Here is a 19,102-nt window from a genome sequence, read left to right as displayed (position 1 = left end):
ACTGCCCGTAAGTTTACGTTAGGCTCGTAAAAAATATTTTCAGTTAGGGCCTCGACGTTGTTTGAGACGTAAGCAATTAGTGAATCAAAGCAAAATACTAAAGTGCTGCCATAAGATAAAATTGGAAAAAAATTTCAGTAATTTTGCGTGGGGAAAATACAAAATCTGTGCGAAATCGACCGAATAGTTCCTAAGAAATCGAATTTTTAAAAAGTGTTTTTAAAATTCGATTTTTCAGGAACTATTTGACCGATTCGACTGTGATCTTAAGGTGTAAATTTTCTTAGTTTCTTTTATGACAGGTAATCTAAAAAAACAAATTAGGGGTTTTGATTAAGGAGTAAATTTATGATCGTCATTTTGGCACAATCTACATATTAGAAACGGTCATTACAAATAATCTTGTATAATTTACTAATTTATGTGCGAAATTTACTTTTAAATGGTAAAAATTAGGACATTTAAAGAGTTAAAACTGATACCATATATTCACACAATCTTTAATTTAAATAGTTAAAAATTTCGTTAAAATAAATAACAGGGTAAGTATGAATTGGAATTAAACTTAAACACAGCGAAGTGTGACAGAAAGTTTTATATAATTAACGGATTTCACAGAAAAGCAAAATAATTTATTTAATTATAGTTTGAAAACACGTTTTGTTTTTAAGGTTAATGTCTAATAGATTTTAAAAAATTGCAGAGATTAACAATTTTTAACGCAAAAATACCACACTTGAAAACATTGAAAAATCTATTTGAATCAGTAATTGCTGTTTAAACATTAATGTACTAAAATGAATGCTTGAAATTATTGTAATAATACTTTTGGTTAAAAATTCCTTTGAAATAAATAACACCATCTGTATGCTTTGTAAGCAAACTAAAACGCAACGAAATGTAATAAACAGTATTTAGTTTATTGTTGCGTTTTGTTTTAAACGTCAGTGTCTAATAGTTTGAAATGCAGAGATTGACATTTTTAAACACAAAAATATCGCACATGAAAATATTAAAATATCTATTTAAATTACTTAAAGCTGTTTAAACATTCATTTACTAAGATGAATAATAGAAACTTTCCCAGAAATCTAGAATAAGTTTTTAGCATTTCAAACTACAAAGTAAACAGATTTTGGCGACAGAAGTATTTATCGTTTGATGGTCTAATTAAGAATACACATTCAGAAATTTGGCATTTTGCCAGATCAAATCTTACGTCACATTATCTTTTACTGATTACGAAACTAATTATCTAAATCTTTTAAGCGTGATTTCATTCATATCTGTAATATTTTCCATCTCAACGAAGAAGAATTCTTCTAGAATGATAATTTGAGGAATTTCTCTTGCACAAAGTTAATTTTTGGCGAATATAAAAAGAGGCCAAAGAATGTTCGGTAAAAGATATCGCCGAAATAAAAGGAAAAAAAGTCTTAATATATTAATATATACTGATGAAACTTAATTAAGTGAGATACTGAATTTAAGAAGGCATTTTCGATTTGCATAATGAAATATGCATATTAAATTATTTGTGGGGGTTTGGTGTATTTTATTTCTAAAAATATCTATTTTATAAATATTATAGTAACTTAGATCAGTTATGAAAATTGATGATAAGAAAGAAAATAACTTTGTAACTGTGCAGTATAAATCATGTAACATTTGGTATGCTTTATTTTTACTTTTTACAAAGTTTTATTATGAGGCTTCCCTGTTTTGTTTGTTGTTAAAAACAAATTCTTAAATCGATATTTTAAAAATCTTTCTGACTTGCTAGAGAGCTCGAAATTTAACTGATTTGCTGTACCGAATGACAAAACAAGATTTTATCGTTTTTTGACCTCTAAAAGTAGGGCTTTTTGCTGCAGTGTGGAACAATTTCTCGCCCAGCTAGAAAGTTTAATGTGACGCTCTGCACCAGATTATAATACAAATTTCAATCTTTTCCTGACCATACAAGCAATATTTTTGGCCCATGAAGTTTTAAAGCTCTTTCCGAATAATTAAATTGCGTACATTTCAACCGGATCTCCTTGCCATATTACAATATGAATTTCAATCATTTATTGCCAATAAATGTTTTAAGCGCTTGCCAACAATCTATTTCCGACTAGCTAGAGTGTTTACATTTCAACTCGAGCTCTATACGAGATTACTGTACAAACTTCAATAAATCCTAAAATTTAAAAGAAAGAATCTTTGCGAATCAATTTACCACTAAGTAGCTAGCATGTTTAAATTTTAACAGTAACTGATCGATACTTTTTACAGTGGCTATTTAATTTTAACAGGAGCTTAACTTTTAACCGATTACAATACAAACTTTAAACGTTTACTAGCTCCTGTAGGCAGAATAGTTCACTAATCACTATTTCAACCTCTCTCCGACAAGTTAGAGTGCTAAAATTTTAAAATTTCAACTGGAACTTTGTGCCTGATAGTATTATAAGCTTCAATCGTTTTCTGGCTACTAGAGGCAGAATAATTCCCCTACCTATTTTTCCGACTAGCTAGAAATAGATTATTTCCAGCCGGACTTCTGTGCTAGATTTTAATACGAGTTTCAATAATCTTCGTACTTGAATTCGTTGCCAATCAGTGCTTTAAGCATTAAATTTCAACTAGAGCTTCATGCCAGATTATAATACAAACTTCATCATTTACTTACCATTAAGAGTAGTCAATAGATTTGCCTTTCTCAAACTAGCTAGAGAGCTTTAAATTCAAATTCAACTGTATGCCTTATTATAATATAAACTTCAATCATTTCTTGACTGCTATAATCAAAATTACCCGCTAATCTAGGTTTCAACCACTTTTCGAACTATCTAGCTTACTTAAATTTCAATCATGCTGGGTTACAATTTAAATTTTAAACGTTCCCTGACTGCTGTATAAGCATAATATTTTGTCAATTTATGTTTCAATAGCTGCCCCACTAACTAGAGAGTTTAAATTTCAACAGGAACTCTAGCCGTACTACGATATAAGTGTCATTCTTTTCCCTATCACTACAAGCTAAATATGTGACCATTTAATAGTTAAATAAAATTTATAGGCACAAATTTTCGACATATTTTAACTAATTCAAATAAAAAAGAAAATAATTTAATAAAATAAAAAAAAACACATATTTTAAGCAAATTAAAGTGGACCTATAATTTGTTTAAAATTTTTATCACACCTGTAACTAAAATATAGAGGGAATTACTTACTCAATAAATATCTATCATTGATAGTCATTTTTTTACGTCATTGACGGTTTAATACCATTTTAGGAATTTTAGCTTTTTTCTTTATCACTCAAAATTTTGTAATATGATTTATGTCATTCTTTTCAGCAGCTATCTTTTCACAAAATATAATGCTTCCGACATCCTAAATAATATGATATTTAATATTCTTAGATTTTGCAAAAACGATACATAAAGTTTCAGAAACGTTTTTATTTACTTCATGAAATTTTTAAAAACCTTAAAAAATCCATAACTCAATAAAATTTTAAATTTTAAAAGGGAAAAATTGTTAAAAAAATAATAAATTAATTATAATGAACTACTTTTATCTACATTTCTAAAACATCTAAAAACAATTTTAGTTGGTTTCAAATTCTATAGACTAAATATATTACTACAGATCTCAACCTCATCTTTATTCGATGATGATTGGATAACACAACATTAATGGAAAAAAAAATTAAAGATTGAGACGAAGAAAATTACTTTTCTTACTGCGCGTGCATTAGTTTTATTAATTAAAATGAAAAAAAAGCTCAAATATTGCGAAAAACACATACAGTAGTTTTCGTTTTTGTAAGGATTAACTTTCGTCCTTATCAGTGTTAAAACTCAGAATAACACAGGGATTGTAACACAGATGAACAAAAGAAAATTTCAAACAAATTACAACAAGGAAAAAAAGTGTTTTGACCAATGGAATAGTGGAATAAGCTTGGAAAAGAGAATAAAATAAAACAAGATGGATAATAAACTTGTGTATAGGGAGACTTTAATCTGTTGCAAGCTGAAGAAATTAAAAAATAGATTTCAAAATAGCTGAAATAAATGGGTCATAGACTAAATTAAAAAAATGTGACATTATGATACGCTTTCCAAAAATCTAGATCAGTGAATTGTGTTCTTCAGACACTGACCTAAGTTAACCCATCTTTACCTTGAAAAAATGGCAGATACTAAATTTTTTTTAAATTATTTTCTTAAAAAAAAAAATGTCGAAATCAACTTTTCTACGTCAAAGTCAAAACATAAAACTTTTAAAACATATTACCCTTTGACAAAATGGGTCTTGGTTCGGATTTCATGGCGTCCACACTTTTCAACTACAATAATCAAGAGTAATCGTAAACAGTGCGCATGCGCTGCTATGGCGACCGCTGCTGTTTGATAACTTTTTTAGAATTCTTTTTTTCACTTTTAATTTTGTTACACACTAAATTGGAGAGTTTATTTTTGAGATATGGGACCAGAGAGATCCAATGAGTGCTTCTTGAATTGTGAATGAATTTCATCATTTGAACCATATTTTTGTTTTTATTGTTTTAATTAAGAATCAGTTCTAACCTAGCTTTCAATCTAGATAGTTTTCAATACTAATCCAGGTGAATATCGCAAATAAAGAGAGTCCATACTGATTGACACGGTCCAAAAGTTAGAGTTGAAGCAAGAAAAAAAAAGCGATGTCTAACCAAAGCTGAAAAAGCTAAAGCCAAAGAGCGTAGACGGGAATACTTTAAGCGTTACACACAAACGGAAAAACGAAAGGATTCCGTTCGCAAACATGAATCCCGTCCCTCACAAAAGTACCAAAATGGTTGAGAGAATTGAACCCTACCGAAGAGCGAATGGTGACTCTCCAAACCACTTTCATGCAAATACGAGAACAGGGGGTTGATCACCAGTTAGAGATAAAAGGATCCATTGTCAACGTACCCAATAACTTGCACAAGACCGTAGACTGCCTTTCACGCCTAGCTTTCAAATCATATTTCGTATATGAACTTGTGAATACGAATTGGGTGTATGATGCAGCTTACAATCTCTATCAAACACCGTTGTACCAATTTGAAAATTTTAATATTAATCTCGATTGGCTGTTCAATGTCTATTCAGTCATCAAAAGAATTTACACAGAATGCGTCTGGACTGCATTTAAATATGTCTGTGAAATTATATACCGAGCAATTTAAAATTAACAGTTAAAGATGTCATCACAATAGATGAATAAAGATGAAATCACAATAAAGTTTCTCTTCCAAAAAGAATTTGACAACAACCATTCTGCCAATGAGTAACCTTTGATATAGTGCCTTGATATTGACTTTGCGTTTGAAATTTTTCTAATTTTAATAATAATTATACACAAAAATGTCAATAAACTGTTTCTAATTAACCTAATTTTCAATGTCATACTTTTTTTTAACCTATTTATTCTTACCCCTGAAAAGTAAATTTTCTTTCAAAATAAATCTTTCATAAAAGTTTGTGAATTACTAAACATCTTTCCGGAGAGAGATTTCCAATTGAAATAAAGTTCTCGCTCTTTATTATATGTTCATAATTTATTTCTCCGCTTTTCATTGAAAATGTAATTAGTTCGTGAAACTATAGAATATTTGTAGCGAGAAACATAGAATGCCATCAAGAGGAACTGTTGGGTCCATAATGAGAATCCAATAAGAACTCAGATGATGATGACAGTATTGGAAATAGTAAGGTTTCTTTGATTGAAATAGTATAATCAGTTTTCTGAGTTTTTCCATGTAATTAAACATAAGTTATTAGAATCCATGTCTTTAGATGTTCTTCATCTTTTATCTTTATTACATACTCTGCTAATAGTGGTGTTTAGTTAGGAAAATAAAAAAAACGATATCACCCTGAATTTTTGTTCTAATGATTGGATTTTTGCAAACTAAATGCCAATCCTAATGATCCGTTATGGGGATATCATATATCTTACGTAATTAGTATTAACTATTAGTTAGGTAGCAGGATCATATACAAAACGTACTTTCTTTGAAAAAACTTATCTTTTTTTTAACAGGTTTAGATTTTTAACTATCAAACTTTGAGTCATAGTTGCAGTCTGGAAAACATGGTCCCGATGATAAACTTACATGTTTTTCCATAGATTTAGAATATTTACTATCAAAATATGAGTAGGATCTTCAATCTGAAAAACATGGTCCCGATAGTAAACTTACCTCTTTTTCGAAAAGTTTAGACTTTTGAATGTCAAAATATGGTATCAGGGCCTGCGCTAAGCATGCGCCACCAAGCCAAATGAGATAAAATCGTAAATTTGGCGAATAAAATTGTATTTTGGTGAAAGAATTGGCGAATGATTTTTCCACTGAAAAGTAAAATATATATTTAACTCCATCCTCAAAATTACGTATAAATTACGTTAAAATAAATTTTTCTAAGCAAATCAGTATTTTTTATTCGATGAAAGTAATTTTCTATAATTGCACCGCATAACCAATTAGAATTGGGTTCAAATAATATAAGTCTGAAACAAACGACAGTAAAATAGTTTTCTATGGGGAAAAAATTAATCATAAAAAATTGTTAAGATTTGCATTTGGCGAAGACTATCGAAAGTTGGCTAATACTTTTGTTATTTGACTAATTTACTGGCTAATAATTTGAAATCCTTAACTTTGATTCTGGCGTAGTAGCTGCAATCATGGTTCCGATGATAAACTTATTTATTTTTTGATGGATTTATATTTTTTACTACCAAAATATGGATAGTAGCTGTAATCTGGATAACATGGTCCTGATGATAGACGCATATATTTTTTGATGGATTTAGATTTTTTTACTATCAAAATATGGTTAGTATCTGCAATCTAGAAAACGTGCGCAATTTTTGCTCATTGTTATGAATTAGTGATTCCATATAAGAAATAATTTTTAAAAAGTTCATTTTTATTATTTATTATTTTAATTAATAAGGAACAAAAAAATTTTGAGTTGTAATTTGTACAATTTTTTTTGCGTTATTATAGTTTATGTAATTTTAAATGATAAAATAGAAAATTTGAATGAATTTAATTGAATAGTTTTTGAGAAACAGAATTTTAAAACTATGATTTTTTTTAAATTTTATAACTCAGAAAATATTTTACTGATAAATAATCTAAAAGATGTGAACCGTATCAAGTAAAAGAAAGAATAATTAAATGAAAACAAGCTGTCAAAAATGAAATAAATGAAAAACTCTAATACTAAATTTACTGGTTATGGAATGGCTTCCAAACTTATAAAATTTGCATTTTTTAAGTGAAAGAAATGAATAAAATAAATAACTAAAGAAAATCAATAATAAATTCAAAAATTAAACAATTTACAAACTAAATAAAATATAATTCCGTTACTGTTATATTTTCAACATAAATTTTTGAGAAAATTTCTAATTTGAAAAATTTTTATATTGCGCTTTAAAGAATATAAATTAAATATTAAGCCCCATAAGTTTTTCCCTTAACGAAGTTTTTTACTAAATAAAATTATTTGAATTACCTATCGTAGTTTTTTTTCAATAAAATTTTAATTTTAGCCCCAATAGGTTCAACAACCTATAGTAATCGGTGAAAAAATAAACTAAAATTTCTCAGCGAAAATTAAATTTCGACGTCGATATATATGTATATAGCCCCGAAAATGCATTTCTAAGAAATTTTTTAATCACATATAGCAATTCGCATTTCTCATCATTAATTAAATTTAATTCTAAATTGGTTTTTGTTCTAACGGATTTATTTCCTAAAAAAAATTCTATCATCCATTGTAGCTTATATTTATTTATTTCAGTTAAATTTAATCCCTGATAAATTTTCACTCCAAAGAATTTATTTAAAAGAGAAATTTCAATTACTATTCTAATTTACTTTTATCAGTATACATTGAATTAAAATTTAATCCCCAATAGGTTTTTACCCAATGATTTTACTTCTAAGACAAGTTCAATTGTAATCACATTTCTATTTATAATAATTTGCATTATTTTCTTACAATCTGCTTAAATTTAAAAAAAAAACTATAATAGTGAAACAAACGTTTAGATGTTTTAAATATTACTCTTGTTTTGTTTTTTAATTCAATCATCAATTACTTAAACTATAAAAATAATAATAAAATACAAATGTGCTTTTGAAAGTTACTAACGGCAAAATATTTTACTCTAGCATTCAAGTTGGTTTCTGATTTTCTGACAAAAAAAAACTTTAGAAAACTATTTCTTTTTGGAAATGTTTCAGAAAAAAAATTCTTTGAAAGAGACATTAACGGAAAGACGCAAACTTTCTTTAAAACTTTCAGGATTAGAATTTATTTCTACATAGATATTTTTGACAGGTTTCTGTGAAAAGTCTTTCTAACTGATGTGTTTAATAGAATAAAATTAACTCCAGACTCAAATCTTTTCTTTGTAATTTTTTGTTGTTGTTAAAGATGCAATGAATGGTGATTTTTTCTTATCATTATTATTATTTTTAAATGCTGAATAATCTAAAAATTACTTTTTAGTTTCTGCTCTAATGTTTTTCAGATATTTTATGTGTTGAAAAACTATTTTTCAAAATTAAGAAAATAAGTAAAAATATAAAAGAAGAGCAGCAACAAAATTTCTTTCATAGTAAGTGGAAAGAGTATTTGGGGAAGTATTTTTTTCTTCCTTCCTTAATTATTTTCTTTCCAAGGAAGTTTCGAGTTTTATTTTATAAACTAAGGTAAAGTTTCTCCGATACGCTTGAGCAAAAATCAAATAGGCATCTGTAAAAGTTTGTACATTGCGAAACAAATATGGTCAAAATTACCAGAAAATGGTAAAATTTACCATTTTTCTAGTTTTAAGGGAACACCAAAAAACTCAGTAAAATTTACTGAAACGCTTTGGCAATGATTTTTCTAAAACTAAAATTAAAATATAGTTCATAGTGTATGATAAAATTTGGTTAACGTAATAAAATTAGGTACTTTTCTCACTTTAGAGCATGGCTTAAGAAAACCGCTTATTCTGTTAAATTTACTTTTCAGTTTTAAATTTTTACTAAATGTAAGGTAATAGGAACTATGATTTTTGAATCCAAAATTTCCAGTAAACCCTTACCATATGAACACATAAATTACCAAATAATAGGCTTAAATACTGAGTATTTTGGTTTTATTAACTAGAATTACGTTTTTTTACTAGAAATGTCATTAACATGCAGCACTGTAATTTAAATTTTTTTTTATTCGTACACTGTTAGTATGAAACCCAATTGTTTAAAAATCGGTAAAAAAAATGACTAGGAAAGATAATTAAGAATTACAGTTATTGAAATTAGGTTTTAAAATATGGTAATAACTTTATCGTATTTTACAATATATTAAAGATACAAGAGTAATAATTCTTTATTCTTAGTAATTGACAAATTTTGTGTTTTGACTTTTTTTTTTACATTTTCAATGTATTTTCAAATTTTATCATTTTCTCGACATTTCCTAATAAAATAAAAAGAATTTCTTTCAATTGGCATTATGTACCAAATATATTTCTATAATTTTCACTATCAGCTAGCTTAGTAGCTATATCTTATTAACTAAGCAACCAAATTCCTGATTCTATTAGCCGAAGGGTACGTTCTCAATGTACAAGTGAAATATATGTCCTACATGTATACGAACGAATTCAATACGTATCTGTAATTACGTATTGAATTCGTTCGTAATGTTAACTTCATACTCAAAATATAATGTTAACTTTATTTACGAGTTAAACTTTATCCGTAATAATCGTGTCTACTTTAAACAAAATTCTACGTCAAAGTCAAAACATATAACTTTTAAAATATATTTGTAATTTTTTTTCTTTCTTCAAAAACTGGTTTTAAATATTGAAATATTAGTTTTAACGTACTTTCCAATATCAATATCAACTTGTTTTTAAATATTAATTTTAACATGCTCATAAATCTTCTCAGAAATACATTGAGAAACGAAAGCATGGTCAGAACTACTTGAATATGGTGCAATTTACAGAGTTTTTGGCACTATGGTAACACCAAAAAGCACGGTGATTTTAACCGAAGTGCTTTGATATTGACTTTGAGTTTGAAAATTTTCTAATTTTAATAATAGTTATACACGAAGTTTTCAGTTAACTATTTCTTATTAACTTAACTTTCAATGTCACAAGTTTTATCAATCTATTCATTCTCACCGCGGAAGAATAAATTCTCTTTCAAAATAAATCTTTTATAAAAGTTTGCGAATTACTAAACATCTTTCAGGAAAGAGATTTGCAATTGAAATAAAGTTCTCGCTCTTTATTATATGTTCAAAAATTTATTTCTCCGCTTTTCACTGAAAATGTAATTAGTTCGCGAAACTATAGAATATTTGTCGAGAGGAACATAGAATGCCATCAAGAAGAACTGCAGGGTCCATAATGAGAATTCAATAAGAACTCATATGATGATGACGGTATTGGAAATAGTAAGGTTTCTTTGATTGAAATAGTATAATCAGTTTTCTCAGTTTTTCCAGAAGTTAAGCATAAGTATTTAGAATCACTGACTTTAGATATTCTTCATCTTTCATCTTTATTACATACTCTGCTAATAGTAGTGTATAGTTTTGGGGGAAAAAAGATATCATCCTGAATAACTTTTGTTCTAATGATTGGATTTTTGCAAACTAAATGCCGATCATAATGATCCAGTATGGGGATCTCATATATCTTAAGTAACTAGTATTAACTATTAGTTAGGTAGCAGAATCATGTATAAAACGTACTTTTTTTGAAAGAAGTACTTTTTTCGACAGGTTTAGATTTTTAACTATCAAAATATGGGTAGTAGCTGCAATCTGGAGAACATGGTCCCGATGATAAATTTACCTCTTTTTCGAAAAGTTTACACTTTTGACTGTCAAAATATGGGTAACAGGACCACCATGCCAAATCCAATAAGATCGTAAATTTGGAGAGTAAATTTTTGTTTTGGAGAATGATTTTCCCACACACTGGAAAAATATATATATATTTAACTCGATCCTCTTGCACACAGTTAAGCCATCTGATCTTAGGCCTACCTTAAACTTTAGTTTCCAATGGTTTGTAATTGAAGATCTTAAATGTTAATGAAGCAGGATCCATTCGACCGATGTTAGTCTCAAGCTTTAAGTTACTTATTTCAATGTATTTGTTGATATCTACTTCCTTAAGTAGCCTATATAGTTCACAATTGTGTCGTTGTCTCTGTAAGTCATCCATATTTATATCAACTTAATTTTTTGCCCAATGTAAATAGTTTTTTCACATTGAACAAATTTTATCGCACATCATAAAACCACATTTTTGTTAATTTTACCAAAATCCATTACCAAAGCACTTCGGTAAAAATTACCGAACTTTTTGGCGTTCCCTTAGAGTTAGAAACATACTCTGGTAGTTTTGACCACACTTTTTGTTTCTCAAAGTAGGAAGATTAAATATTAAAATAAGATTTAAGGCAATATTAAGAGAAAAAAACCCAAGCGAGTTCTTAATAAACCGCATTTCTGCCACGAAAAGGTTAAAAAAAAAGGAGAAATTATTAAGAAATAATTTTATTAAAAATGAACTAAAATATTTAGCGATATTGTATGTTTCATGACACCTTTCATATTTAAACGTGACTCCATACTGCGGCTACTAACTTGAAAAAGATTTAGAACATTCAAATTGGCATAGAAATAGCTGCTCCATCAAAGCTTTTAGATTTTGCAATCAAATTGGTGAGATTTGTAAGTAGTCGCCAAATAAACTACCATAAAATACACAAGTATGAGCAACTTTCGAACATTATTAGAAAATGAAAATTAGCAGTTATTAGAAAATTAAAAATTAACAGTTATTGGAAAATGAAAGATTAACATAAAAGGATGATAATTTAAGGACGATAATTAAAAAGAGATGATAAATAAAATAAACATACCCGTTCAAATACGTATTAGAAACCAGTCCATAATAGGGAAGCTCACCTATAGCAGTGTACGGTAGCATTTTTGGCCATCGGTTGCTTTGTAATTCTCAATTCATATTATGCGAACTATATCAACACCTTCTAGAATAGATAAGGCCTGCTCACACAACCACAAACAGGGAATCCGATCCTCTAGTAGTTCTAACGTTGTGACATCTTTATTAATAATCTCCAGTGCGCAGTTTATGTTCATTGTGTAGGATTGCCAAATTAATCCATATGGAAGCCTTCTTTTTTTTAGGAGGTGTTTCGTATAAACCTTGCCTCCAGGTTTTTTAACACTATACTGAATCATATGATATTCAATTATTTTATAGGCCTTATCCATTGGCGGAAGCTGACGAATTTGACGAGGAAGATATTCGCCGCCTTCGAAATTTCACTGTGACATCTAAAGGGTTAATCAACTGGGGTGATTCTTTTCGATCCCATTCACTGACATCAGTTCCTGCTCTGGACTTTACCCCATCCTGCAGCAATAGCCAATGGGATGTCGCCTCAACTAAATCGTATCCCATGACTTCCAGCAGTTCGCATTGGAATTGCAACAGAAAACCACAAAGGTAAAATAAATTATTTTTTTATGAAATATGGGTGGTACTTTTTCCATTGTCTTTGTTTACTTTAAAGTAACAAAATTCTTTACACTAATTCTTGATTTCAGTTAAGAAATATATAATTCTATTTCTGCAAGAAGTAATTTTACAGTGCATTACTCTTTTCTGAAAGAAATAAAGTTCGTTTCTGCAATTCAAAGTATATGATTCTATTTTTGCAAGAAAAAATATCGTTTTCTTTAGTATCTGAGTTCACTTTACAGGTGTTCGGAATTTCTGCCTGACCAAAAGAGGGCGTTGTAATCACTCACAATAATTCTGTAATCACTAATGAAGCAGGCAATGAGTGGAAGTGGATTGCTTATTGAAAGGCCCCATTTCGTATCATGTTGCTTTATTTTTTATTAAATTTGTTAGTTATTAAATATGATTTATTTATTTAATGCACCCATTTACCACTCAATCATTCTGCAGCAGCAGCGTATGCTTTTTTTTAAAGGAACAATGTTCGTCTCTTCAATTCATGATTTCAGTTCAAAGAATATTGCAGTTCAGGGTTCAAAGACTATTAGCATAGCTCCAGTTCAAAGAATATTCCAGTTCAAGGTTCAAAAACTATTGGCATAGCTCCAGTTCAAAGAATATTCCAGTTCAAGGTTCAAAGACTACTAGCATAGCTCCAGTTCAAAGAATATTCCAGTTCAAGGTTCAAAGACTATTAGCGTAGCTCCAGTTCAACGAATATTCCAATTCAAGGTTCAAAGATTATTAGCGTTGCTCCAGTTCAAAGAATATTCCAGTTTAAGGTTCAAAGACTATTAGCATAGCTCCAGTTCTAAGAATAATAGATCCAGTTCAAAGAAAGACCCATATATTCCAGTTCTAAGTATTTTAACATAGTTAAGATCAATGCTTCAAATAACTTGACAGTATTTAAAAAAATATTCTGAAAGAAACAATCTTATTTTTTTCAATTCCTGTTACAGTTCAAAAATATGACTCTTTTCCAGCAATACACTATCTTAGTACTTGAGTTCTATAAACAGTATATCAATTTTATTTTGAACTACTTATTGTTTCTAATGTTTAAGTTTATTTTACAGTTTATGATTCTTTTTCAGAACGTTACTAAAATTTATTATGGTGAAATCTATTGTTTCTAAAATAATGTAGTCATTTTCAATGCACTTATACACTGATAAATATCACACATTCATAGGTGATATTTATTTGTACTCTTTATTTAAGGACAAATAAACTAAGTAAAAGTTTTAAATGCAGTCATATATTATCTCCCCCAATTTGCGTGTTTTGAAGATTGATCAAAACTATTAATTTACTTTAGGTTGTAGATGATGTGGTTAAATATAAAAGAAAAACATTTAAAAGTAGCACAACAAAGTATGAAAGATCATTAATATATAAAGTGGTGATAATGTTCTTAGATAATTTTAAATTTACGACATTTTAAGTAAATATTTCATTTGTTAAGGGGGAACTTATTTTTCTGTCAATCTTAATTACTCTCTATGCATTTATTGCCTTTTAACAAACTAATTTAGGAGCTCGGACAAATTATTATCTCTATTCATGATAATATATTAGTTCCTAGCGTGTCTGTTTATGGCACTAAAATTTTATTTGTTGTTAAATGACTTATGTTGAGGTTTAAATTTTTTCTCATAAGTTTTGAAATACTGTTTTTAACTGTTTAGTTTTATTGTCGTACAATAACTTTTCTTTTTATCTGTAAAATGTTTGAGTTTAATAAGCAGACTTGGCATACAGGGAATTTTACATGCGTGTTAAATACTTTAAATATGGATTATGAAATATAAACGGGTGGTTGTTGTTAGATGGATTTTATCAACAGAACATTTTAAATTATTCAAATTGAATTATAGTAAGGTTTAAATTCTTTCACATAAAGTTTAAAAATACTGTTTCGAACTGTTTAGTTTTATTGTCGTATTTTTTTTTATCAGTAAAATTTTTAAGTTTATTACGTAGACCTAGTATACAGGGATTTAGCATAAGTATTAAATACTTTGGATTTAGATTACAAAGAGTAAAGCGGTATAAAAAACGGATGGCTCTTGTGAGATGGATTTTATAATCAAAACATTTGAAATTTTTAATTTGAAGCAAATTAGATATACAAGAGATATACATTAGATATATTAGATGAAGCAAATTAGAACAATATCGTTTTAATGCGATGTTGTTGGTTAGAAATATTTTAATTCACTCACATTTTGACAATATTAGTTAAACTAAACATATTTGCCTACTTTAAGTCGTATATTACATTCTGGAATACTCAGATTCAAAACAAAAATAATTTGTGTAGAATTCGTTTTGATACGCAATGGTGCACTAAATATATATGTTTTGGTTTAATTTTGTTTTAATACGAATTAGTAGATATGCCAAAATTTTGTATTGAACTAGTTTTCATAAGAATACTAAACTCAGCGGCGCGACAGACCTTGAGAGCCAAAGCCTACTGTGCCCATCTCAGTTTTCTTGACCTTGGGCACTGGGGTGCAGGAGCAGATGATCCAGTCAGGTGGTCAGCCGAACTCGGAACCCCCAATGTTTAGTTCCCAAGCATGCTTGGTACTCATTTATCGACCCACTGAAGGGATGAAAGGCTGAGTCAGCCTTGCCCGGCCCGAGGATCGAACCAGGGAATTGTGGCAAGGCAGCGCGAAGCGCTACCGCTCAGCCACCGGGCGTCAGTTTTTATAAGAACTGTCATTGAAATTAATTTTAGTTCAAACTAATGGTATAACTTGCTGGGCCCATATCCAAGAAGTCGTGGGTTCGATCCTCGCCGGCCGAAGACTCCCCGTGTAGTAAATGGTGACTGATGCACGTTAAATCTGTCGAGTCTCAAAGTCCTCCATGTTCCCACAACAAATCAATACCTCTGGGGGTACTGATCCAGGAGTTTCCTTGTCTTCTGGATTGGTTCAAAATTACAAGGCTACGGAGTTGAACGTAAGTAGTCGTAAACCCATGAAAATGGGTCGGCTGTTCAACGACGGTTATAAAATAAAATAACAATTAAATATGCTATAAAAATAAGCAAAGGTAAAGTGAGATTTTTTAGAAATATTTTTATATTAGATGATTTTTTAGTGTGTGATGATTTTTAGGGAGATTTTTTAGAAATATTTTATATAAATGAAAAGTTAGGGATATTAGAAAATTTTACACAGACTCAGAAAAAGGAGAATATTTAATATGCTTAATAAAAGTTTATGAACAGGTATATGTCTTTGATTTAATGGAATTTTCATGCATATCATCATTTTTATGCTAATCAATTTTTTTATTATTCATCATTTTTTTAAAAATATCAAAATGTTTAAATTATTTTTTACTGATGTAAAAATAGTGATTAATGGTTTTGAGAGTTAGAAACTAAAATAATAAATCAGCATATTAAAAAAATATTTACGTGTTGGAATTTAGAAATTATGTTTGAAAACGTTTACTTTTATCATACTGGATTTAAATTACTTTAAAGAGAAAAGTTAGAAGTATTTAGTTTAAATAGTTGAAATAATGTAAACCGAAAAGCATTTTAATTTCACGCAATGCGTAATGCTTTAATAATGCCACTTTGACTGAATAATAGCGCTGTCCTAGGATATTACTGGGATATCCTAAGATGTTTGCTTAATTCGAAAAGTGATCTAGTAAAACCTAATTGAAATGTCGGTATTGCAGTTAGGGTTTCATCAGGATAATTACTGCAAAGGAAATGCGTGTCCGATGCTATAGCTAATTAACATTCCTACAAATGTGCTTGATAAAGTTCAAAATTGTTTCCTTTAATTAATATAGTGACTAGAGAATTGTAAGTTATAATAAAAGTGCTCATTTTAAATTTTAAAAACTGATTATTGGGATACTAATATTAAAAGTATTTAAGCATGAATGAATAGTTTACGTTAATTCTTTATTCTAATGGTAATAATTTCTTTAGACAATTTAAATTTAAAAAAATAGTTAAAATGATTAAACAAAATTAGTCATTTATAATTTTTTGTAACAAATAAGAAATAAATGTGTATAATATATTTTAATCCGTAATAAAATAAAATACTGAGAATTATTACTGAATACATTATTTAATGTTTGATGTAAAAACAACAAAAGTTTGAGTTACTGTTTTTTTAGTTACATTTTTGACCATGTGTGAAATTTAGAAGAAAAAATGTCTTGAATAGAGATTTTTTATTTAGTTACTGAAGAGCTGTGTTTTAAAAGCATGTTGGATGGCCGCACACCTCTCCATGTCTTTGAAAGAGGCTCTGTGAGTGGTGTGAGGTATAGGAATGAGGTCTTGGGGCCCTATGTTTACTTTTTCAGGGGTGCAGTTGGCTCTAAGTTCATTTTAATAGACGATAACGTGAGGCCACGTGGAGCTCTTCAGGTCGACTAATTTCTAGAGAGGGAAGATATTCACCGGATGGATTAGCCAGCCAGATCTCCAGACCTCAACCCTGTAGAGAACGTCTGGAACGTTCTGGGGAGGGCAATTGCAACTCTCTACCCAACTCCAAGAACCATCCGCGGAATGAAAACAGCGATGCTGAATGAGTGAGACCAAGTGCCACAGGAAATGATGAACTGCCTTATTTCAAGTATGAAATCACGCTGCAAGGCTTGTATATCTCTAAGAGGGGACCATACCCCTATTAACCCTTTTTGTATTTATTCTGGAACCGCTGTTTCATACCTTTCTACTCCAACGAGAGTTCCGCACGATCATGTGTGTATTACAATTGTTGAATGGTTATTTGTTTGTATTGTATCAAATTTCATTAAAATTGGCCCAGTAGCTCTAGAGATAATCGACCCAGTCTGCAAATTCTCTTAATTTCTTACAACAATGTACAAGGCTGCGGAGTTGAACATTGGTAGTCATAAACCCCCAAAATTGCTGCTGTTCAGCAATGGTCGCATATTCAACGACGGTTATGAAATAAATCTGGCTAGTTAACCCGTTCAGAACCGTGATTACATATACCTGATGACGTGGGTCATTCGTCATGGCTCATGGTATTATACATGAGACGAGCTTTTCTGAATCCACCAGCCTATGATCTAACGAAGTGTTTCCCAATCTCATGACTTTTGTGTACCCTTTCTAAATTTTTCGTAAAGCTGAGTACCACTAATAGAAAAACGAAGGAATTTTTTACGATAAAAAAAATCGCGCAAAAGTTAAAAATCACTGTTAACGCCACTAATTATTAACAGTTAACTCTGCCAAAAGTAGCCAATAGAAAAATACGTAATCGTAAATTTTCATGGCTAGCTTTGTTGGTAAATAAAAAATTTTGAAATTTTCGTTTGTTGCAAGATATTTCGCATAAGAACGCTAACCTTTGCTAAACTGTTCGCGTACCCCTGGGGATACACGTACCACACTTTGGGAAACATTGATCTAACGGACTTCAATTACGAAAGTTTTATTTCAATTTTATAAGTGACACTAGATGGAGGTTGGAGTCCGTTATAATTTCTCTCTGTCTCTCTCTTTCTCTCTCTCTTTCTCTCTCTCTCTCTCTCAAGAGGATTGGGCACACATGAATTACTTATTTTTGATTGGATTTTTGCTTGACGGAGTAGGAAGAGGAAGGAATACTTATTGGTAGATGGGGGTGTAGACTTGTCGTTCACAATCGCAAGATATTTTTTTTTCAGTATCACGAACATTTTACTGCAGTATATTCAGGTACGATAGTAAACTGGAAATTTCAGCATATTTGATTGCAGTAATGACTTTATATAATTTTTTTAATGAAATTAGGCTTATATGGAGAAAATTAGCGTACGTACACTCTAGGAGTATGTGGTCCTGCGGAAGAGCTTCTTTCTCCTTTCATCTTGTCATGAAATATTCAATTAAATACAACTCATAAGTAATTTATTATTTAAAAAAGAAAATAAATACCCCTTTTATTATTTACTGATAATTATATTAATTGCATTTTCCTTTTCTGCAGATACAAAGTTGCATTGATGGGAGGTGATGAAGTGGGGAAGACGTCTCTCATTAGACAGTTTCAAACCTCTGAATACATTTGCGCCTTTGATACGAGCTATGGTGAGTTATACTTTGATGAACCTTCTAAGGTACAATCATTATTTAGCAACCATAGAGGAAAAAAGTCCAATATCGGAAAAAATCAAAAAATTGCCTAGAAACAACAGTGAGATATCTACTGAAAGGCATTTTTTTGACAAAATTTTCCCTAAACTCCACATTTTAGTGTCCAATATTACACGGTGAAAAAGTTTCTGGTAAGATTACTGTGAGACATTTTCGGAAGAAATATATATATATATATATAGAAAACACGAAGAAAGTTAAGAAAAACAAAAAGTTTCATTTATTGCACATAAGCTGCAAGTAAACAGAACTCATTAGATAAGTTCAAAATGAAGATAAAACAAAGAAAAATTATAGACAATTACTCGTTGC

The 19,102-nt window shown here is 29.6% G+C and overlaps 1 protein-coding gene across 1 annotated transcript in view; it reads left to right on the top strand.

Annotated features, from left to right (window-relative positions):
* LOC107457418 (uncharacterized) overlaps positions 1-19,102 on the top strand; it is a 65,001-nt gene that overhangs the window by 27,917 nt on the left and 17,982 nt on the right. Inside the window, exons 3-4 of the mRNA XM_043044283.2 lie at positions 12,358-12,603; positions 18,624-18,724. Of these exons, the coding sequence (XP_042900217.1) occupies positions 12,358-12,603; positions 18,624-18,724 (347 nt within the window). The remainder of the gene's footprint in view (positions 1-12,357; positions 12,604-18,623; positions 18,725-19,102) is intronic.

The sequence above is a fragment of the Parasteatoda tepidariorum genome, chromosome 10 (genome assembly GCF_043381705.1).
Source record: "Parasteatoda tepidariorum isolate YZ-2023 chromosome 10, CAS_Ptep_4.0, whole genome shotgun sequence".
Taxonomy (NCBI): Eukaryota; Metazoa; Arthropoda; class Arachnida; order Araneae; family Theridiidae; genus Parasteatoda; species Parasteatoda tepidariorum.
The sequence above is the reverse complement of the archived record's forward strand: the minus strand, read 5'-3'. Positions and strand labels throughout refer to the sequence as shown.